Source organism: Ursus americanus, chromosome 16 (genome assembly GCF_024610735.1).
Source record: "Ursus americanus isolate L20-20 chromosome 16, mUrsAme1.1.p, whole genome shotgun sequence".
In the NCBI taxonomy this organism is placed as follows: domain Eukaryota; kingdom Metazoa; phylum Chordata; class Mammalia; order Carnivora; family Ursidae; genus Ursus; species Ursus americanus.
In genome coordinates this window covers 63,094,877-63,117,624 of record NC_142142.1, presented here as the reverse complement: position 1 = coordinate 63,117,624, position 22,748 = coordinate 63,094,877, and the positions used below count along the sequence as shown (strand labels likewise).

General features: G+C 48.1%; 1 protein-coding gene across 1 annotated transcript in view; it reads right to left on the bottom strand.

Moving 5' to 3' along the window:
• Positions 1 to 13,945: 13,945 nt before the first annotated feature.
• The window catches only part of MMP20 (matrix metallopeptidase 20), a 46,782-nt gene continuing 37,979 nt past the window's right edge, over positions 13,946 to 22,748 (bottom strand). Inside the window, exons 9-10 of the mRNA XM_045797512.2 lie at positions 16,092 to 16,195; positions 13,946 to 15,159 (exon numbers count right to left, since the gene is read on the bottom strand). Coding sequence (XP_045653468.2) covers positions 15,059 to 15,159; positions 16,092 to 16,195 — 205 coding nt within the window. The 3' untranslated portion in view covers positions 13,946 to 15,058. The remainder of the gene's footprint in view (positions 15,160 to 16,091; positions 16,196 to 22,748) is intronic.

The window sequence follows — 22,748 nt, the reverse complement described above, 5'->3', positions numbered from 1 at the left end:
ATCGTCTCCATTTCACGCATGACGGAAGTGAGGCGCAAAGGTTTTAAGTGACTCGCGAGGAAGCGGTGGAGCCAAGTTTTTGACCCAGTCTGACGCCACAACCAACGCTCTTCATTATTCATCCAACCGCCTTCTCAATTCTCCTGCATCTTCGAGGACTTGGGAAGCAGGCTTATGAACGAATGCAGGCTACTCACATATCTCGGAGAAATTTAAAACTGTCATGAGAAATGTGAATGGAAAATAAGTAATTTTCTACAAGATGGAGATTTTAAAAAAAATTATTTATTTATTTATTTGACAAAGAGAGAGAGACAGCCAGCGAGAGAGGGAACACAAGCAGGGGGAGTGGGAGAGGAAGAAGCAGGCTCATAGTGGAGGAGCCTGACGTGGGGCTCGATCCCAGAACGCCGGGATCATGCCCTGAGCTGAAGGCAGACGCTTAATGACTGCGCCACCCAGGCGCCCCTGGAGAGAGATTTCTAAACTATCATCTGTGTGATTTTTAAGAGAGCCTTGTAGATATTAATAGTTTTATTTTTAAAGCAACTCTACTGAGTTACAATTTACACACCATAAAATTCACCTGCTAATGGTGGTTGATTGTTCTTCTCAAACAGAGAAGAGTCCTACTTAGGAGTTTTGTTTTGGTTCATGGCAGGATTTTCAAAGTCGCTCCTGTATTTAGCTTCGTGTGCAATAATTTGCTTCGATTCGGCCCACTAACCGTTGTGAAGCACCAATAGGGGAGAAGGCGTTGGGGAAAACAACACTACCTGTGAAAGTCCCCAGGCTTCCCTCAAGCTTCATAGCTGGTGTTTTTTGATGATTTGCATTTCATTATTTTTGTCCTTTCTTCCTCCTGATGTAAATCACGATTAAATTAGACACCACGCCACTACTGTTCTGGTGTGGAGTGTAGCGACCCCTTCACTGTTCTTGCTGTCAGGATTTTCCTCTGCCTTCTTGCTTTGAAGACGTTGCATTCCCTTGTGGAAAAGGAAGGACTTCTCTGATGTTTACCATATCCCTTGGAAGTAATTCCAGCATCTTAGGCTGGTAAACTAGTCTAGACTCTCCCAAGTCAGCAAGATTGCCGTGGTTACTATGGAAGTCCGCCATGGGTTTTATATTCATATTCGTGGGGCCCCTTCATTCTGGATTTCCCACGTCCCGTGTCTGGTCACAGACCGGCCTGAGCTGACATCACGCCTCCATGCAGTCCAGGCGGACTTGGGGATACCGGGGATAGTCTTTCTCCCTGGGGTCCTGGGTCTGGCCTGAGCGGCGAGCCAGAGCACATCCCCTGGGAAACAGCACGGACGTCCCAGGAGGGTTACAGATAATGGGGGTGGGCACCGTGGAGTGGAAGGGTTAGCCTAGCTGTCACGGCAGAGTTCGTGAGCCCCCTGAAGCAGAGACCAAGTGTCATCCTGGGTTCCTTCGTGTCGGCAGAGCTGGGCTATAAAAAGAACACGGACTCTGGAATCAGATACTCATTGGTTCAAATCTCGGCTTTATCATCTTGGAGCGGTTACTTAACTTCTCTGGGCACATTTTCTCACCTCTAAAAAGTTTTAAAACTTTCTTGTTTCTGGTTTCCTGGGTCCTAGTAATATTTTTTGAAGTGCCTTTAGACCAAAACGAGATGTCCAGCAGTCCTATTGATGAAGTAGTTAGGTCCAAACCAACTTAAAAATCATTTATATTCCCCAAACTTAGAAACTACTTGAAAAAAATAGGCATAAATTGAAAGAAAAATTATTATTATTATTTTTTAAAGATTTATTTATTCATTTTGAGAGCGCGTGAGCAGGGGCAGGGCAGAGGGAGAGCCGTCTTCCGGCACTTTCTAGGAGAAACTCTCAGTCCCTGTGGGCCTCAGTGGTGCTGCTCGTTAGTGCAAGGAATAACCCCTCCTCCCAGGACTGTTCTGAGCTCCCACCCTTGGCACAGAGGAGAACAAAAAGGGCTTTCTCACAGGGACCACAGGCAAGAGGGCCTAAATATCTCTTCTGTGAACATCGTGCGTCTTGAAGTTGGAAATGTGTTTTCGATCTCTCGAATATTCTTTTGTTTGAGACAAGGGTTTGTTACTCAGTTCAACTCTGTGGGTTTGCTGCCTCCATGATCCAGACGTGTGCTACTTTCCCAGGGGGAATAGGGGAGAAGAACTGTTTGCCTTCTCTGATAAGTCCAGTCCTTAAACCATGCAGGGGACGGGATTCCTCTCTAGGAAACGATGCCTTTGAGAAGTATTTTTACCCACGAAAGAGGAGAAAAGAGTCGCCAGCTCTGACAGTTGGCCAGGTGAGGGGGAGGGCAGATGGCTGTCGTCGACGTACAGACTCCTGGCAGAGGAGAACACAGTGGTCTCACGGGGAAGGCGTGCGACCCAGACTGGAGACTCAGGTCGCTGAAAGGGTCTCAGAGATCTGAGCCGGTGCTGTGGCTGGAGCCCGGGGTGGACAGTTGTGCTTGCAGAACATCATTTATGGCGTTGTGATCAGAAAGCCAAGGTTCACGGAGCAGGAGGAGAGGGTCAAAGAAGCTAAACTGATCCGTGTGATAAAGTAATGGGAATTTCCTGTTTTTCCTGGCGGTCCCAAAAATGTGTTCAAGGGGCTACGAATTTGGGGAAATGGACGAAGGGAGGATATGGGCGAGAGGGAGGTGAGACCGGAGAAGACAAACAGGAGGGAAGGGTGCTGGCGTGCCACGGGGACCAGAGCCTTTGCCGGCGAACTGCAGCTTGGCTCCTCTTCTGCACCCCTCTCTTCCCCTTCAAGCTGCCATAAACCTGGTCCTCAGACCGGCGTGCGGTTGTGACGCCCAGGTGTGGGGAAGGGGGCTGCGTCCCTGCCGAAGAGGACGCCGGGCCTGGAGGGCGGCAAGCCAAGACGCCCGCGGCGAGGCTGGACAAGGAGCGTGGAGAGGAGATGATGGGGACGAAGAAGGCAGAAGAGCACGTGGGCGAGCCCGGGCGCGGGGTCCTCAGAGGGCTGAGAGGTGCTGCAGTCTGCTGGGGGGTGGGGGGCGGGCCGGGCCGAAGGGGGTGTTCGGCTGTTTGAGAAAAATAGGACCCCAGGGTTGTGGATTTGGAGCCACTTGGGCTGGAACGCAGCTGTCTGCGCGGGTTTGGGGTGTCCGCCCGCATGGCCCGCACGGGAAGGCCAGGCCGCGACGTGGGAGACAGAGAGGCACGTTGTCTCCCGGGCTCTGCCCCTGCACGGACTCCGGGAGGTGTAAGAGGCGAACCTGGAGGATCCGTGGGCCGTGGGAAGCTGGTCAGACACCAGAGGCTCAGGCACCTTCCCGGCCTCACCTGCTGCCTGCCCCGGCTCATCAAACAGCCTGCCCGCCCTGGGGCCGGGTTCCCGGCGCTGAGGGAGGACAGGCCCTCGCAGGAAGCAAGCCCCACTCAGAAACAACGAACAGCCCGAGAGCTAAGGGTGGAGCTCCAGGAAGACAGCAATAAGGGCCTCGGGGAAAGTGGAGCATGTGAGCAAGGCTCTCTCATCCTAAGCCCCGGGGTCCATGTTGTTCTGGGGAGCGCGCCAGAAAACCGGGCTCAGGCGGACGGTGCCTCCGTCTCCACGTCAGGGCCCTTGGCCTCCCTTGCGGCCTCCATGCCCCACCTTGCCCGCGCCATCCTCCCCTCCCGGACTCCCGCACCAGCTCCCTACCGTCTGCTCCTTCAGCCCGCGGGGTGTCGGGTGCAGAGCCTACGGGCCTCAGGCTCGGCCCTGACTGCGGCTCTCCCTTCAGGGTATCTCGGGGGGTGTGCTCCTGTGTATGTCCGTGGGCCCTGGAGACTCTCCCAGCGGAGGCTTCATGGCTCCGAGCACCCGTCATGGGCTGCACTGCGGGCTCTGCCTCTAGGGCTCGCTTAGCCTGAGAGCAGACACACCAGCGGTGCCCGTGCGGGGAGTTGCCCTGAACTTCAAAGGAAACACGTGTGAGCACAGCACAGATGCTCAGTAGAAACGACCGCCCCCTGGATCCCACCCACCGCGGCGGGGTGTCCGTTAGGACAGCTGCTTTCCGAGGGGGCTTGCTGGTGTGTGCACAGCGGGTGACCCGACAGTTCCCCTCAAGGGTCTACACCGCCCTTGTCTACGTTAGTTTCTTTTTTTTTTTAATTAATTATTTTTTATTATATTATGTTAGTCACCATATTGTCTATGTTAGTTTCTAAGATCAGCGCCGTGGGAATAGGCTCTGAGCTCTGAAGAGCCAACTGACAGAGGTTTGAATTACAGCCCAGTTATAACTCGGGGACTGTCTGTACCGTATTTTCCTAGTTCTGTAAACACTGCAGCGTCACCGGCCCGCGGTTCTTGGCACAACATGGCCAGGTTAGTCATGTAGTCATGTTTTGGAACTTGGGGCTCTGTCATTAGAAGAGTAATTAAATCTTGGGTAGGAATTGGCTGACATCCCTGAATAGACTAGGGCAGGTCCCACGATGCTAGGCCACGAGGCACGGGTTCTGGGCATGACGGGTATTACTGTCGTGGACACTCTGACCTGCGTAAGAATTAAACTCTTATTGGGTGAAACTTAACTCAATGGCCTTTTATTCTCTCCTTGGTAGAATTTTTAAGGTTGGTTGCAATGTTTCGCGAATAAGGCCTTGTTGGGATAATTTTTGGTGTAATTATGCAATTGTCAGCCAATTCTACTTTTGTCCCCCTCTTCCTTCCTTCTCTTCTTTCTTTATACGTCCTCTGTAATCTGCTTTTAGACATTGTATATAAGTATATAATATATGAGTGTAAACAACATAGGAATGCAATATGTATATAAATGTGTAGGGTGTAAATGCATAGATGTGTACATAATATATAAATGTATTGATACGCATACACTTTACGGATGACTTTTGGTTACAGCAACTTCAGTTTGGAAACCTGCCGAATGATACCGTTCACATGACAGAAAGTTTGGATTTAAGGCACGTGGGTTGGAAAGGCTATGTCCTGGGCACCAGGCCCCCCCGGAATGTGGTGCACGGAGCAGCACCTGTGTGTTTGAGCTGCTTGCTCCCGGGCTGAGACCGCGTGTCCACAGCACTCGCCAGTGAGCATTTATAGCTTCCGTAAGCAATTTCTCAGAGTGATTCTGCGCCTGTCGAATCTGTCTGAAACAACGTCTTCCCAGGACGAGCAAGGGGTGTGTCCCACGCTGCTTCTCCTTCTTTCCCGTGTCCTCCTCCTCTAGATACAGAGTCCGCTGTTCCCCCCTCCCGGGGCGGGAGAGGGGCGTGTAGATTGCTGCTCTCAGTTAATGCAACAGTAACAGTTGACACCATTGTTGGGAAGGGCATGGAGAGGACGCGGCCCCCGGGTGACCCCCAAGCTCCATCCGGGCACCCGAGGCCCCTCACTCTGCGCACCCCAGCCCCACCTGGCGGTGTCTGTCTGCCCCGGGGCTGCTGAGGACGAAGGCCAGCTGAGGCCTGGTGGCGACCCTTCCCGTCCCTACGGCAGGTGCAGGTGCCAACACGTGCTGGGCGCCAGGACGAGCCTGCAGGTGAGTGTCCTTTTGGTGTCCTCCACTGTCTGCGCTGTCTGTCTCCCTGCCACCCGCAGGTCAGTCCCCTCCCTGGTGCCCCGGTGTCTGCGGGCTGGTTTCAGATTTCACCGGGAAGCAGCTTCCCGACTTTCCAACCAACCATTATGTAAATACCTCCTTTACTCTGAAGCTCCATTAAAAAAATATCCCATTGTGTAACCTGCATTTTTAAATTATTGACTCAAGTGGACTTCTTCGGCTTGATTTTCAGGATCCCTCACGATGTAAGCCCCATGTAACAGTCTGAAGGCCTCCGTGTCTCTTAAAGAGTTACAGAACTTTTTCTTTTTTGTCTATTTAAGCCACTTCTCTTCCCAGAGTGTATTCTCTGCTTATTTGTTCATAAATGTATTCTCCGTGTCATTTAGCATTTCCTCAGCGCCGGGCGGGGACCTCCATCCCCAGTCCCTGTTCAAACACGCACCTGCCCTCAAGTCTTACCTCCCCGGGAGGCACAGTCAGAGAAGTACGATACCGTCGGAGGGGAGTCGGGAGTCTTGGGCGTAACCTCAGCGGTCGGGTCGCTTCACGTCTCGAGTCTCATCTGTGTACTTGTCTGTAAAATGCGGATAGTAGTGATCTTTTCCTCACAAAGATTCATTTTTTTAAAAAAATGATAATGAAGCAAAAACCCTTGGCATAACATATAACACACTCCATGTTATTTATTCTTTTTCCTGTGAAAAAAATTTGCTTTTTATTCAATCCAATTTGGCCGTTCTACAGCAAACACATTCCACGCTAGCCCCTTGCCTTTTTGTCCTTTTCTACACTAATGCTGGCGCTCTTTCCCGTCCAGCTTCCCTGTTTTCCGGAATGCCCACCCCCCTTCCTCCATCAGCCCTCAGTTTGTTTCCTGTAGTTAAGAGTCTCTCTTGGTTTGCCTCCCTCTCTGTTTTTATCTATTTTATTTTTCCTTCCCTTCCCCTATGTTTGTCTGTTTTGTTTCTTAAATTCCACGTATGAGTGAGATCATACGGTATTGGTGTTTCTCTGACTTATTTTGCTCCTCACAACCCCCTCTAGCTCCGTAACGTCTTCTAGATTAAAGACGCTCATTCTGATTTTTTTCGTAGAGGTAAATAAGCATTTATGTAACTCTAATATTCCCATAATTCATAGAAAATAAGAAAAGTGAAGTTTTAATATGATAAATGTACTAATTTTTTAAAAAAATCCTTTTTTTTTTACAGAGACTGTGAAGTCAGAAACATCTTGAGAATTAAGTTCACATAATAATGGTAAGTCTTTGGCAAATCTGAATGGTTTAATAATTGTGACTTTATGAAAAAAGCTGTCTTTTCTCTGATTTATCACTGTTAAGTGTAATACAAGTATGCATTTTGTTTAATTTTTAAATAAGAAATGGGTTTGTTTTCTCATGAAAATGCTAGTTAATTTGTACCTTCACAGGGAGGCTTTCCCTGGCTTACCAGACTTAAAATCACACACTTTACCCCCAGCCCCCTAGTCCCAGTCCACTGACACTGCTCTACAATTATTTTTTTCCTTGGAATTTATCATCTTTTACACACTATATAATTTTTTAAAAATTTTATTTATTTATTTAAGAGAGAGAGAGAGAACACAAGCAGGGGGAGGGGCAGAGGGAGAGGGAGAAGCAGACTCTTCGCTGAGCAGGGAGCCTGTTGTGGGTTCAGTCCCAGGACCCTGGGATGATGACCTGAGTTGAAGTCAGAAGCTTTGTGGTCGGAGCCCCCCAGGTGCCCCGTGACACGCTAGGTAATTCCAGCACTTGTTATGTGTACTGCCTACTGCCTGTCTTCCTTGGAATCTCCCCCAGGGCAGGGCTTCTGTTTTGTTCGCTGATACAATCCTTGGGTCAAGAAGATGCTTAACAAATACTGTTGGGTCAGTTAATGAGGGGTTGGACGCCAGCAGGGATGAGAAGTCACTACCAAGATGCAGAGTTAGCCCGACCAGCTCCTGAAAGAGCCCCTCTCACTCCCATCCAGACAGATGCTAGAAACACAGCCGCAGCCCCCAGAAATCTGCCCCACCTGATGCCGAACTTCTGAGGGGATCAGAGGGGAGGATCTGGAGGCTGAGCCTGGACTTCGGCCGAGCACCCCGCCCTCAGGCTACTCAATTCCTTCCCAGTGTCTGAACTCTGCAAGAAGGCCAGAACGAGCATGGGGCCTTCACCCTTCCCACAGCCAGAAGCTCCCAGAGGAAGTTAGTATGACGTCTCCGGAGAGCAAGGTGTCCAGAAACAGCCCCCACACTGAAAACCTAGGCCTGAACACGCAGAGAGCGTTTAGAAAAATCTGACTTAACATTTATGTGTTAAGTCAAAGGACAACTTGTCTGAAACGGACAGTTGCTTTGAAACATATCATCTCTAAAACGGACACTGGGAAACCAGAAAATCTGAATAGCCCTAGATGAATGACAGAAATTGAGTTTGTAATGAAAACCTTCCCAAAGAAAATTCCGGGCCCAGGTGGCTTACCTGCAAATTCTACTGAACATTTAAGGAAAAAAATACTGACCATAGACAAGCTTTTTCAGGTAATGGTGGAGAAGATATACTCCTCACTCACTGAGTGAGACCAGCATAAACCAAGTATCAAAACTGAACAAACACCAGAAAAGAAAATCTCCGGCTGATACCTCTTATGTACACCGATGCGAGTATTTTAAACAAACCGTTAGCAAAACAAACCCCGCGATATATAAAGAGGATAATAACATCATGAATAGGGGGTTTATTCCTGGAATAGGGCAAAGTCTGTCGAAGATTTCGAAAGTCATTTTATTTAATTGATGATAAAAAATGAAGGACTAAATACAAGAATCCTGTGTCGTCATTTCAATGTGCAGTCCGTCAAGAAAATTCAACGCGCGTTCCTGATAACAGAAAAGTCCTCAACCAGCTCTCAGCGCGGCCAGACTTCCATTCAGAGGCACGTAACCTGCGGAGCCTTCAGGCTTTCCGTGAAATCTGAGCTGGTTGAAACTTGTCTAGTGTTTCTGAGATAACTTGTGATTGACAGAGAAGGGGACAGCAGGGCTGAGAGAGATTGATGATGTGGTTGACCTTCTTCTGGAAAGGTGTAAGTCCTGTTGGCGAAACCTAATCCCTGGGTGTACGGACGTTGTGAAAAACGACAGAGCTGAGCTCACGTTCCTTCATAGGAAAGAGAACCCAGGCATCCTTTTGTCACTGCTTCCCTCTCACTACGTGGAACTGCTTTGGGTTCCTGGAGCAGGTGTGGCCCACGCCACTCACTTGGCAATCTGTCAGCAGCAACTGTGCTCCCCGCTCGAGCTCACGTCCAATTCTGGTCTTAACTGCGTGACTGTGAGCGTAGCAACACCTCTCGCGGTTATTGTGAGTCTCAAAGCACATTGGTGTGCAGTGAGGTTTGAAAGCTATCGTGTTGACTACAGTTCCGGGGCAGCAGCCAAGTGGTGTGGGGTTCAAAGCAGGGCTGGGAACCCGTGTGCCGGGAGAGGAGATGGAGGCAGAGGCCTGGCTGCGTACATGAGGTTGGGCAGGACGGGGATTCCCATCTGGGATTTGCTCTGGCCGGTGGCATGCTGGCCCACTGGAGAGCAGGACGGGCCCTTTGAAACAAGCTGTGTTGGCCGGCTGGACCCAGTTCCAGGCATGAAGTTGAATCGAACATTGATTTGGGGACCAGGAAATGTCTAGGCCTGTGGTAGAGACACAGAGACTCTGGTTTTCAGGCAAAAACAGAAGAATGTGGTAGAGACCTTGCCAGTCACTTTCTCTGTGAGGTCTGCTGATGTTACAGACGTGTTTTCACTGCAGGAACAAATGGATTTTTAGAAAGTCTTGAAAGTTCTTTTACTGTACTCAATTAATGTTCCCAGGTGATTGACAACTTTCTTCCAGGACAGCAGTCCTGAAGATTTTGTGCTTTCTTTTGTGATTTGTGCTTTGATTTTTGTACCAAGAAACATAAAAACCAAGGAAAAAAGAAAACCCAAGCCTCTTGTTGAGCATTGAAACATGTTCCTTTTTTCTAAAAGATTTTAATTTGCCAGAGAGCACAAGCAGGGGGAGGGAGTGGCAGGCAGAGTCTGGAGAAGCAGATTCCCTGCTGAGCTGGGAGCCTGATGCAGGACTTGATCCCAGGACCCTGAGATCATGACCTGAGCCAAAGGCAGACGTTCAACCAACTGAGCCACCCAGGTGCCCCGAACCCTGTTTGGGGGGAGGGAGAACGGGTCAGTAGACTGAGCACTGCATGTGATAGAAAACCACCTGAGATAATTTTCACCTGCCTTCTCGTTCCCGTAGGATCCATTTTGCCCCAAGTTCCATGGTAGCGTGTGGGGTGGGGGCTCCCGGGGTCATGGAGAGCAGCAGGAAGGCGGTGGCCTTCTGGAACTCACAGGTCCCCGTCTGTCCACCTGCTGCGGCCTCTCCCCTGGCCCATCGAGTGGGCAGCTCACACCCAGCAGACTCCGGATTGCACACCGCTCTCCCACGCACTAAGCCCCGAAACCTTAGAGTCATTCTTTACTCTGTGCTTCTTAATTCCAACATACACTTTAGGAGCAAGTTCCGTTGGTTTTACCCAGAATATTCTCCTCCGTCCGACCACTGTTCGCGTTTGCGCTGCTGTTTCCTTGGTCGGCACCGTCCCCATCTCTGCCCTGGAAGAAAGCCACCGTCTGGCGTCCCCGCACCCCTTGCTCTTACAAGATGTTTGCCGCCCAGCAGCCAGGGTGATTCTCCGGAACGTAAGTGAGATCGGGTTATGCACGTGCTCAGAGCCCTGCCTGTCGAACTCTCACAGAACTGATCTCTGGTGGCCAGTGAGGCTCTGCGCTGTGCGGCTGGCTGCCCACCCTCCCCATCTCGCTCTGCGTGTCTTCCCCCCACCGCCTTTGGCCGGACTGAGCTTCCTGCTGGGTCTCAAACTTTCCCAGCCCCCTCCAACCTCAAGGCCTCGCACTTACTGCTGCCTTGGCCTGAACCCAGGGGCCACCATGGCTCCTCCTTCCCTTACCTCCCGTCTCTGCGTGAATATCGTAGTGACTGTCAAGGAAGTCGTCTCCCAAACACGCGTCAGTCAAATGGCACTCCAACACACTTTATCCTCTTCCCTGCTTTGTTCGCTGTTCTCCAAGCACGCTCACTCTCTTTCATTACATCCAGAACTGTTTGTTCCCTGGAACGTTGACTGTCTCTTCCATCAGAATGTGTGTGTTCCTTGGGGGCAAAACTCCCACTGGAATACGGCTGAGCCTAGGTCGGTGTCAGTGTAAACACTTCACGGAATTTCTGAATGGACTAAGAGTGAACGCGGAGGGTGGAGACGGGGAGAGGGTGGCTAGATTCTTCGGGAAGGCCTAAGGGATTATTTATGGAGATAACATCACCGGTAACATCACTGACATCCAGAAATCGGCAGTTCGCGCAGGGTAACCGTCTACGGTGGGGACACAGAGCCGCCGCAGCCCTGGGCAGGCCGCGGTTCACGCGCTGGGCTCACGGCGGACTCCTGACACCCCAGCCTCGGGGGAGGCAGCTGTGAACACCTCCACTGCCAACCCCAGAAGCTCACGTTGTTCATCAGTGCTTTACGGGCCTGGGATTTTCCGAGGATAAACAAATTGCTGGCCACTTACACAGACGTGCTTTTTCCCCTTCCCACTTCAGATGACCTAAAATGGATTTATATGTGACATTTCTCAACTGTGCAAATGTTTTCTCATTGAGTCGCTCTGGTCCTTCTCTCGCTCATCTCTCCTCCCACTCTTGTCAGGACAACATGGTGCATCGCGCAACAGAAGTTTTGTTTCATCCCCAACTGTTTGAAATGATGCATTGAATTAAAGAAGAGGATCGATGGCGGAGAGATGAAGGATGTGTGCTTACAAGCAGCCTCTTTGGGACCCCAGAGTCGTTCACTGATTTCCTACGATAACTTATTCACCAGCCGTCTTCCCGGTTCTGCTCTTATTTCCATGACAACAGTGCTGGCGGTGGGAGCAAGGCATTTCGGGTACAACAGGATAGGCTTTCGTCTGGTCATGCCCACAAACCACTTGGGGTTGGGGATGACACTGGGCAGGCTCAGCAGAGGGAAGTGCCAGGAGGATCACTGCCTTCCCTTCACTCAGGTCTAAGGGGTGACAGACAGAAAACCTTTGGCTTGGACTCTCCTATGGTCCATGTGGGAGTCTGAAACTCCAACCTGTGGGCCAGCGTTATGCATTTCTTCTCAAATGCCACTCCATTGGGAAATGTTAGCTATGAATATTCACAAAAAGCCTCCCATCTCATTGTCTGTAGAGGGAAATGGCTGAAAGCAAGAGTAACAAGAATGATAGAGATGGTACAGACAGATCATCATCCTGGATGATATAGAAGTGAAAGCACTTGAAGGTGCTGTGATGATTTAAGAATATATCAACCAGAATTCCAGGTAAAAACCTGCCTAGTTCGCTTGCCACCTGCTCCGTGGGAGGGAGGTCTGAGGCATTTCCAGATGACCATGTGGGAAAGACGAGAGGACCGGACAGGTGAGCTGGGTTTGTGTTTCACCAGGCTGACGGGAAGCGAGCTTAGTTCTAGGCACAGAAGGTTTGGTGCAGTGTCGGGGAAGCCCCCACGGGGGCGGGGGGTGGGGGAGGTCCTCTCGTCCTTAGCAGCCCCTCTGGTGCCTTCCGGGGGCTTCCGGGACGCCCGCAAGGAGCACCCTGAGGCTAGTAGGACAATGAGAGGTCATCAGAAGGAAAACTCTGTTGTGCTCACCCTTGATCTCAAGAGGAGCTGCTGAACCACACTGTGTTTGAAACTGTTACTTAACAAAACGTGTTTGCCCTCAGCTCCTCTAAAACCAAGTGGCGAATATATGTTATAAATGATTTCGACACAAAATTGTTTCAGGCGAGCACGTAAATGTTCCAAGGGAGCTTTGACACAAACCGTCACTATTTCTTGTGGGTTAGAGAGACTGTCTTTCCGGAACACGGACAACTGTGTCTGGGAGCCAGAAGTTCTCTTACTCAACAAAGGAATGATAATTCATAAGAATGGTTCTTGGGGGACGGGCGTTAAAAACAGTCAGTATATTATTTGATTATTGATTTCCTTTGGAGTTTGGAAAAGAAATATTTCAGGTCACTGGCTATCAATCCTCGTGATGCTAAGCAGCTCGTCATGTCTTCAGTTATCTCGGGGATACATATATAAATTCTCTGAAATGTCTCAAAACGAAATGATCTCTAATTGCTTCAAAACAGCTATTACTGAGCCACTCTAGGGTGCTAGGGACTATCTAAGGGCTTTGTATATTCTGCCTTATATTTAAGCCTCTAAATATCGCTAGGACGTGAGAACGATTCCCATTCCTATTTTACAAAGGAAGAAAGCGAGACACAGATTAAGGAACCGACCAACACCATGCAGCTAAAAATAACAGACCTGGGTTCGGAGCCCGTCAGACCTCAGAGCACATGCCGTTTTGTTTCAGTAACGTTCGTTTATTTCGTGAAGTGTCTACACTGTGCATGTCCCCGGGCGAGCAGCGGGCACCACGAGGACCTCTGGCTGGTGGAGCTCAGCCCCAGATGTCTTCGGGCTAATGCTTCCCTGCCGTGTGTCCCTGCCCCAGCTGGCCAGGGTGCGCCCTGCAGAGATCATCACATAACCTGGGGCTCCTTTGTTCTTCTTATTAAGACAACAGGTTTATTGAGATGCAGCTCGCATACCATACAATTTATCCGCTTAAAATGTACAATTTAATGGCTTTTAGTATATTCACAGAATTGTGCAGCCATCACCATCATCACTTCTAGAACATTTTCATCACCCCACAAAGAAACGCCCCACCCCTTAGCAGTCACCATCCGTCGCCCCTCCCCCAACTCCTGTCGAGCACGCGTCAGCTTCCCGTCTCGGTGATTTTCTTATTCTGAACATCTCATAGAAACAGAGTCCTGGAATCGGTGGCCTCTCGTGGCTGGTTTCTTCACGTACTGTTTCATGGCTTCATCCGTGCCGTGGCGCGTGTCTTGCCGTCTCCCAGGCATGCACCCGGGAGTGGGGCTGCCTGCGTATTTGCCAACTCTGTGTTCAGCCTCCGAGGAGCTGCAGGCCTTTCCTCCTGGCTCAGGGCCACCATGCACCTGTCCTCTGCTGCCTGTTGTTGCAGAAGTGACCTTGCTCCCTCAGGAAGGGCAGTTGACGTGGGAAAGCAAGCATGCTGGAGTTTGCCTCGACCCTCAAAGAGTCAGCACCTGGTCGCTATGAATAGCCACTGTCAGAAACAGAGCGAGGGCAGGCTGGGAGTCCCCTCCAGGAGCGGCCCCATGCCTCCTTCATACTGTGACTCGGGCTTCGTCGGCGGTGGTGACGGCCGCGGCTAATGGACTGAGCGCGGCGGGTACTCCTGGCGGCCTATGCAGTACGCTAAGTGTATTTATCCTCTAATTTTAGACTCACTCCATCTTTAGAACCCTTGCGTTCTAGAGCGTAAGGTTAACAAAGGTCATAAGAACGACAGACAGCTGTGTTTTCCCTGTACTGGTAAGTAGGTAAGAAAGAGAAAAGGTTTAGCTTGAAGTAAGAAAAACTAAACAGACTCCCCTGAATGGAAAACGGCTCCGAAGAGACTCGCTCGTCCGGGTTAATGACGGTTCGCAGCAGGAAGGAGGGAATGGAGTTACTGTTATTTCTCCTGGCTCTGCGGGCTCACGATCCTATCTTGGGTTTTGAGTTCCCGCTAGGTACAGAGTTTGTTGCCAAATAAAGTGGGATTGAAGCTGGTAAATATTAACTGAAAGGAGAAGTGAGGAACTGTTCTTAGACAACATTTTTATTGGCTTCCGTTAAGAGTTTTCCTCTTGCCAAGTGTCCATCTCTTGCTTAGTGTGAAAATTCGTCTGAATTGGTTTGCCCGCTACGACCGACTTCAAAGACCAGCGAGTACTCAGAGTTAACCAACAAACAACGCGAAACAAGACTTACACAGTATTTTGTTTGTGATGTGTTCCAGGTAAAGATGGACAAATTTATATTCATCACAACAAACGTAGAGGCCACAAAAGCCACTGCTTGTAAAGAGTAATTATAATTTGTAGGGCAATGACGTTTCCTATTAAAAAGAATTATAATACATGTTGGGGAATCCACAGATAGGCTTCTTCTTGGAAATAAAAACCAAATTTATCAATTTGCTTCTGTATATTGGGTAAGGAAAAAAACAAAGCAGTGGGCGTCTCACAGAAAAGAGCATTGTGGTTCTGATTTTATGTGAAGTTGACCATGCAGAAATTGCCCACTTATATTAGAATTATGAATCTGCAACCATGAAAAAATTTAGAAGCGTAATTATTTTCAATGAACTCTAAGTTGGCCTTCGGGTCGAAGGCGGTGGGAAGAATCCCTATCCTACATTCTGCTTCAGTCCTTGCGGTCCAGGGACCAGCTGCTTGTGGTCGTGTTCACTCCCCAGAAAACAGTAGACCTTTCTGTTCAGCAACCAATCCAGGAGCTAGATTTCAGCACACTGACCACATCTTCCTTCTCTGTATCGTACTTGTACGCTTTTGGTCCTGAAAAGAAGTAAATGTAGCCTAAAAGAGACAAAGTTGAAAATATCGTTACTGAAAATGACTTACAGATCCACAAAGGGAGGGTTTGTAGGTGGCCCCACAGGGGGGCTGGGGACGTGCCAGGTGGCAGGTGCCTTCCCGAGCCCGGCTCTCACGGAGCCCTAGGACCCAGCACCTCCGACTTCTCGGTCCTGCTCACCTTTCTCCCAGTGGTGCTCACCCAGCAGGTGTGGCTCAGCTGTGTTTGTGCCTCTGCTCCCTCTGGGGAATCCCCCCTCCTCTCCCTACTCAAACCTCTAGCCAGTCCCTAAAACTCAGCTGAAGTCCCACCGTGCAAACTCCAACTGTGGATGCCAGTTCTCGTCTTTCTTTTCTCAGCTCACCTCTCGCTGTGAGGTCTGTCATAGACTGTCCTGTATGGCAGTACTGTAATCTGTGCTGGACGGAGGGGCACTTCCCAGAGTTATCAGCCATTCCACAAGAGCAGAGAACGTGTCTGGAACTCTCTTTGAATTTCTGAACGGAGTCCAGCTCTGTGCTCTAGACTCAGGAAGAATGTGTTGACTGGTCCACAAGATTCAGCCCCATTGACTCAAGCCTGTTAAGTTCAGTTCAGCGTTCCCTGCTGTGTGTTAAATTTCAGGAGTGGGGTGAGGCGATGGGGAAAGGCTCTGGGCACGTTGAGGGCATGTGCATTTTCAAGAGGAAAGAGGCCGTCTTGGCCGGGTGAGCTTTAAGGTGTACGACTTTTGGACTGAAGCTGTACTTCCAGAACTCGCTATGCGCAGTCTCAATGGCAGACATTTTATACTCTTCCCAATAGTTGGTCTGGTTCACTAAATTTATAAGGGACTCAGGACCAAGAACTCCCTTCTGGAAACCTGTTTTGTCATATGTAACGCAGAGCCCGGATTCCTTCTTCCACAAAGAAAGTTTTCGGTGGACGTGCTCACCGTTTAGTTCCACAGCCGCGTCGATTTGGCCGTTAACCCCCGAGAATTCCTCCTCAGTGTTCTTCGGGTAGTCTTTCTCCATTTTCCTTTTCCGCTCATCGTAGCTGGAAGAGGTATTATCCCATAAATAATGTTAATAAGATGTTTTTATTGATTGTAGGTGACATGGTGCTAGTTGGGCATCAGTAGCCAGGGCTGACTTGTGGCTTACTTCAGATGTGTGTCTGTGTGTCTGTCTGTGCCTCTCTTCATCACACACGTGCACGCGCACACAGATGCACACATGTGTACACGCACCCACATGCCGTGTCACTTCTCTCCCAAGTCCCTGAGATTCAAGGACTGCTCGTTTGCTCTAAATAGTCTATAAATAGATATATGCCTAGAATTAGTCTTAGAATTATTCTATATATTATAGCAACATGATCCTATAATTAAAAACGGTATGTTGCCTTTCAAAAGGAACTCTACATATATTTTTACTGCTTTATTTACTGTTGCCATGACCCCCCACCCACTCCCTGTAAGAATTTCTGGGCTTGGATTCTCATCCAAGAATCAGTTGAAAGCCTGTCACAGGGGCTCTCACTCACGGGCTCCTTTGCTGTGTGTCTGTGGAGGAGGGATTGGACACACCACACACAAGGAACGAATAAACACATATGCGAACAGTCAGTAGGTAAAGATAAGTAGCAAGAAAATCTCGGACAACTGAGCCTCTGCCTTTGAAATCAGGTGAATGGAATTAAATTGCTTTTGTTTCCTGGAAAGATTGTACAACTGACCAAACAGATCAGGTCTCTTTCTGGATCGGCCGCGCCTGCAGTGACAACTCAGAGGAACGTTCAGTGCCTGTCTCGCGACCCCCGCTGCCCCGTGTACAAACTGTGACTTGTGTGACTCAGCACGACTGGTGTGGGCTCAGCACGTAGGCAGTCAGGCCGACTTCGTCTCAAGTGTGAGGAAGTTCCTTCTTCATCGGCACAGAGCCCCCTGCGGGGACATTCCCAGGGTGAACACCCCACTCGTTTCCCACCAAAAGGTCAGACAGTGTGTGCTGTGCCTGGAGCCCTGAGCCGTTTCCTGCAGCCGCGGACACCCACCTCCGCTCATGAGGCCGTGACCGCACAGGCTGGGGACAGATCCCTCTTGACCCTGAGCGGGACTGCACGTTGGCAAAGAAGTGTCGGGCCCGCGTGACTAGCGGGGTGAGCTGCTTGGGGAGTGCGGAGGACAGGAGTGGGCGCTGACTGTGCCAGATGCCCTTTTCAGGAGGGTCATTAGAACCTTCCAGCGGGGCAAGGGGAAAACCGAGCTCTGCGAGTCACTGTAGCACAGACAGAGATGGAAGTCATTCCCTGTGTCTCACTGTCATCAGAAATGCCAATACAGCGTGTGGGACGGGCAACTATGTCATCTGAGTGATTGCGACGTCTCAGGAGTGGAATCAGGAAAAACTGGATGGGAGAAAAGGACCGTCCCGGGCGCAGCGGCTCCCCCACGGCCTGCACCTCTTACGCTCGCCTCCTTGCAGTGTCTGAAATCTGGAGTCCCTTATTAAAAATTGTTTACATATTAACCTTCATTAGCTAGGCTGCTTTCTTCTCTTGCTTCCCTGAGACCGTTGTAGTAAGAAACAGAAGCTTTGGTGGGGGAGAGTGAGGACGATAATTCCAAAGCTTCAGTATTTGGGGGGGCGGTGCAGAGGAGAGGGCAAAGTGACGGCGGCCCTGCAGATGTCCAGGACAGCGTGGAGGGAGGGGCTGGAGCTCGAGACCTCTGTGCTCAGGGAGAACGGTGGCCTGGCTTTCAGGTCTCCACTGTCCTCTCTCTGCTCTGAACGGAGGACTGACGCTCAGATTTTAAACTAGGGCTGTGCCTTACCTTTGTGCATGGTAAGCAAACATTTGGGAGGGATTTTGAGAACGTAATCACCATTTATATCGTTTTAAAATGTGTTCTCAGTTCCCAGCAAGTGACTGATTAAAGAATCCCTGTAGGGAGACTGTTACAAGTGGGCGTCTGCGGTCTTCTTTAAATTGGATATGGAGGACTGGAAAGGGTCAAAGGACAGCACAGATATCTTTTTTCTTGAGAACAGCAAAACAGTTTAAATACAGGAGTATGTTTCAAAGAGAGAATAGTGACTATTGATCCAATAGGAAGATATGGAAGAAAGATCTTTCTCTTTTATCCGTCTGCTTAGTTTACTAAGGTGGGCGGTGACACCTAAAATCTCATATACACGTGTTCAGAGGATAACGGAGGTAATAATATTTATACAAAAAATGTTTCATAAGGCACCTGGGTGGCACTGTCGGTCAAGCCTCTGACTCTTGATTTCAGCTCAGGTCATGATATCAGAGTCTTGAGATCAAGTCCGGAGTCGGGTTCTGCACTCAGCGGGGCGTCTGCTGGAGATTCTTTCCCTCTGCCTCCCCCCCTCTAATAAATAAAATAAATATAATCTTGAAAAAAATTTTTTCAGGAGAAATTTTAGAGAAGCAATGTCTACCTGGGAATTTTAATTCTTAATCACATTTATAAAGACCCAGGCAAAATGCTTGGGGAAATTGTGAAATCACTGTTTCTTTTCTCTACTCCTTCTACCACTTACGTGTTTAACAGACCCACGCCCCGTGGGCTAGCCTCCTCTCTGCCCTTTGCTTACCTTGTAACTGCTTTCTAAAGAGTATTACTCTTGACACAGTCTATTTCAAAGTATCGGTATGAAACACCAATCGTCATTTTGGGATTAGCTGGCAACATAGAAATATTTCATTTGGACCTTTTTGGTAGACGTTCTGTAGATGGGACCCACGAAGCTACCCTAGAGTTACCTATTTTTCATGGTACCAAGTAAGGACATTACCATCAAGCCATCAAAACAAAAAATTACCACCTATTTTCATTATCATTTCACAAAGAAAAAAAAATTTAACACCAAACAGGCAGAAAGGACATAATCTCAACGTAAAAGATGGTTCTTGCCAATAATTTACCTTTATACTGACCTAGACTACACCCCCTACATTTATAATATCATTCTGTTTTTATTTTGCTATGGATTGGTGGAAACTTTGTGATAATCTAGCCCTTGGTTTGTGGACTGATATTTGAGGATTTCTGTTATAGAGCAAAGAGCAGACGGTCAGGCGGCCCTGGGTTTGAGCTGACTCTGTTATCTCCGGGCTCTGAAATCTGGGGAAAGTGCCCTGAGCTCCAGCTTCCTTACCTGGAAAACAGTGGTCATGAGGGCGAGAGGCAGTTTACACACAAGTACGCACACACGCACACACGTGCCTGGTGCATAGACACACCCAGGGCTCCAAGAACCATTAACTGGCCAGTAGGAGCGTGAGTAAACTTCGTGATTTGATCTGAGCTCCAGTCATCAAGGAGTTTAATCTTTACCTGATCTTTCAACACACCTCCTCTGGATAGCATTCTGTAGCAGAGGCAAGGTTGAGAAGAGGCGGAGAAAGGAGGGCTGGACAATGTGGAGTTAGTCCAGAACACCGCCAAGAAGGGATCAGGATTGAGAAAGTCCACTGTTCTGTGGCAGATTTTGTGGAGGATAATAGAAAAGGAAATCAAAAGACAGGGTGAGAGTCACGAGTGTGGGTATTCGATCGATGGCAAATACATGGCGAAAAGAATGAAGACGACTGTGTGTGGTGGACGGCGAAGGCCTCGGGATCTGGACTCGGAGGGTGTGAAACGCAGCCTCAGATGGGCCGCTCGTGAGCTGGGTGACCCGAAGCTAATGACGTAGCTCTCTGAGATGTAATGTTTTTGACTGTTTCAGGGAGAGAGGAATGCCTACCTCTCAAGATTGTTGTGAAGGCCGATAGGAGAATGAGAGAACGTGAGGAAATACTCAGCAGGATTCCTAACACACAATAAGCCATCGATAAATACTGGCTGGATTAGAATGTTAAGGAAAGAAACACATTTTTATTGGGCCTCTACTCTATACGAGGGACCTGCAGAAATCATTGCATGCCTTTTCTCCTGACCGAGGTCTTGTTTGTGAAAAACCTAAATACCAAGTAAAATGTTTATTTCCTTTATGGGCTTCTGTTTCATCATTGGATATTGATTAGTGGGAATAAATATTACAGGAATCATTACTTGCAGTTAACCTTTACTGGCAATGTCATAGTGCCATCGATGTAAAGGGTTTTTTTTTTTTTCAGATATATTATCTTACTCTCCACTTTGGTCATCTAAGGGCTTGGGGAGTATTTTGGTAAAGTGCCTGCATATAGTTTAATCTTATGCTCCGAATTTAGATTTGTTAGGCATTTCTGGTGTGTCAATTACGATGATTTCTATCATACATCAGTGGCAAAACTGACCCCATCCTGCCTCCTTTGAATTACCAAATGGGGAGTTGTGTCTGTGAAAGGATGCTTAAGGAAAATGTGAGAAAGGATGGCAAAAAGGGGAATTACTGATAAGGTATCTAAAATACATGTTTTCAGGAAGTTTCTTCAAGGAGACCTTTCTAGTAAAATAGAAACCCAGAATCCCCTTTGAGATTCATAATCGACTTCTAGCTAGGAACTACATGGCTTTCAGGGAGGACGGGGCCTTTGTGATCTGCACTAGAGAGGGCGAGTGGTCAGGGATGGGAGGGGAGAAGAGTGAGAAGCTGCCCCGTACTATCCCAGATGCAGGTTAGGAACCCTGCCTACGAGGATTCTGAAACAAGACTATGTTACAGTGCTGAAAAGTAGCAATGGCCTCAGTTACCAGCCGATTGTTTGATGAAAGCAAATTTGTGTTGCCAGCCTGAATTCTGCGAGTTCAAGACCTGAATAGAGAACTCTCTCTGGACATTTCCATTCTTGGGTTTCACTAGAGTGTCAAAGTCCACGTGTACAAAACAGAACTCTTGTGTATTCCTTTCTTTCTGCTTTACTTCTTCATTTTATTCTTTCCCCATTGAACAGCCTCAGCATCTTTGTCAGAAATCAGCTGACCATAGATATGTGCGTTTATTTCTGGACTGTCAGTTTGATTCATCTATATGTCTATCTTCATGTTCGTATCACATTGTCTTGATTACTATTGCTTCGTAGTAAGTTTTGAGATTGGGAAGTCTGAGTCCTCCAACTTTGTTCCTCTTTTTCGAGATATTTTGGTTATTCTGGGTCCTGTGAGTTTCCATACGAATTTAAGATCGGCTTGTCAATTTCTACAAAGAAACCAATGGTATTCTGATAGGGATTGCGTTGAGTCCTGTAGACCAATTTGGAGAGTATTGTCATCTAGGAAACATTAAGGCTTGGGGCTCCTGGGTGGCTCAGTCAGTTAAGCATCTGCCTTCCGCTCAGGTCATGATCCAGGGGTCCTGGGATCGAGTCCCTCATGGGGCTCCCTGCTCAGCAGGAGTCTGCTTCTCCCTCTGCCCCTCCCCTGTGCTCATGCTCTCTCTCTCTCTCTCAAATAAATAAATAAGATCTTAAAAAAAAATTTAAGTCTTCTTATCCAAGGACACGAGATGTCTTTCCATTTAGATCGTTCAATTTCTTTCAACAGGGTTTTGTAGTTTTCAGGCTAAAAGTTTTCCACTTCTTCTGTTAAATTTATTTCTAAATAGTATTTTTCTTTTTGATACTATAATAAGTGGAATTATTTTCTTCATTTTTGGATTATTCATTGAAGTGTATGGAAGTAAAATTGATTTTTGCATACTGAACTCCTACTCTGCATATTTACTGAACTTACTAGTTCTAATAGGTTTTTTTTTAGAGAAATCCTTAGGCTTTTCTATATAAAAAAACCACATGACATAAAAGTGGTTTTACTTCCTTTCCAGTCTGAATGCCTTTTATTTTATTCATTCTTGCTTAATTGCCCTGGTTGGAACCTCCAGTATAATGTTGAATAGAAGTGGTGAGAGTGAAAATTTTTGTCTTGTTGCTGATTTTAGGGGGAAGGCATCCAGGCTTTCACCACTGAGTATGAGATCAGCTGTGGGTTTTCATAGACACCTTTCATCAGGTTGAGAAAGTGTCCTTTTGTTTCTAGTTTGTTTAGTAGTTTTTATTTTGCAACAGATTTGGATTTTGTCAAAGGCTTTTCCTGCATTAATTGAGATGATCATATGGCTTTTGTTTTTTATTCTATTGATATAGTGTATTACATTAATTGATTTTCAGAAGCTAAACCAACCTTATATGCCTGGGGAGACCACTTAGTCACGGTGTGTAGTCCCTTTTATGTGCTGCTGGGTTTGGTCTGCTAGTTTTGGAGGGTTTGTGCATCCATATTCACAAAAGATACTGCTCTGAAGTTTTATTTTCTTGTGATGCCTTCGTCTGGTTTTGGTATCAGGGTAATGCTGTCCTCGCAAATGAGTTGAGGAATGGCCCTCCTCTTCTGTGTTTTAGAGGAGTTTGTAGAAAATTGGCATTAATTCCTCTTTAAATGTTTTGGTAGAATTCACTACTGAGGCATGTAGGCCTGGGCTTTTCTTCATGGATAATTTTTTTGATTATGAATAAAACCTTTTCATTTGTTATAGGTCAATGCAGCTCTTTCTTCTTGACTCAGCTTCATCATCTTGTATCTTTCCAGGAATTTGTCATTTCAGCTCATTTATCAAATTTACTGGCATACAGGTATTCATAGGGCTCCTTTATTGTC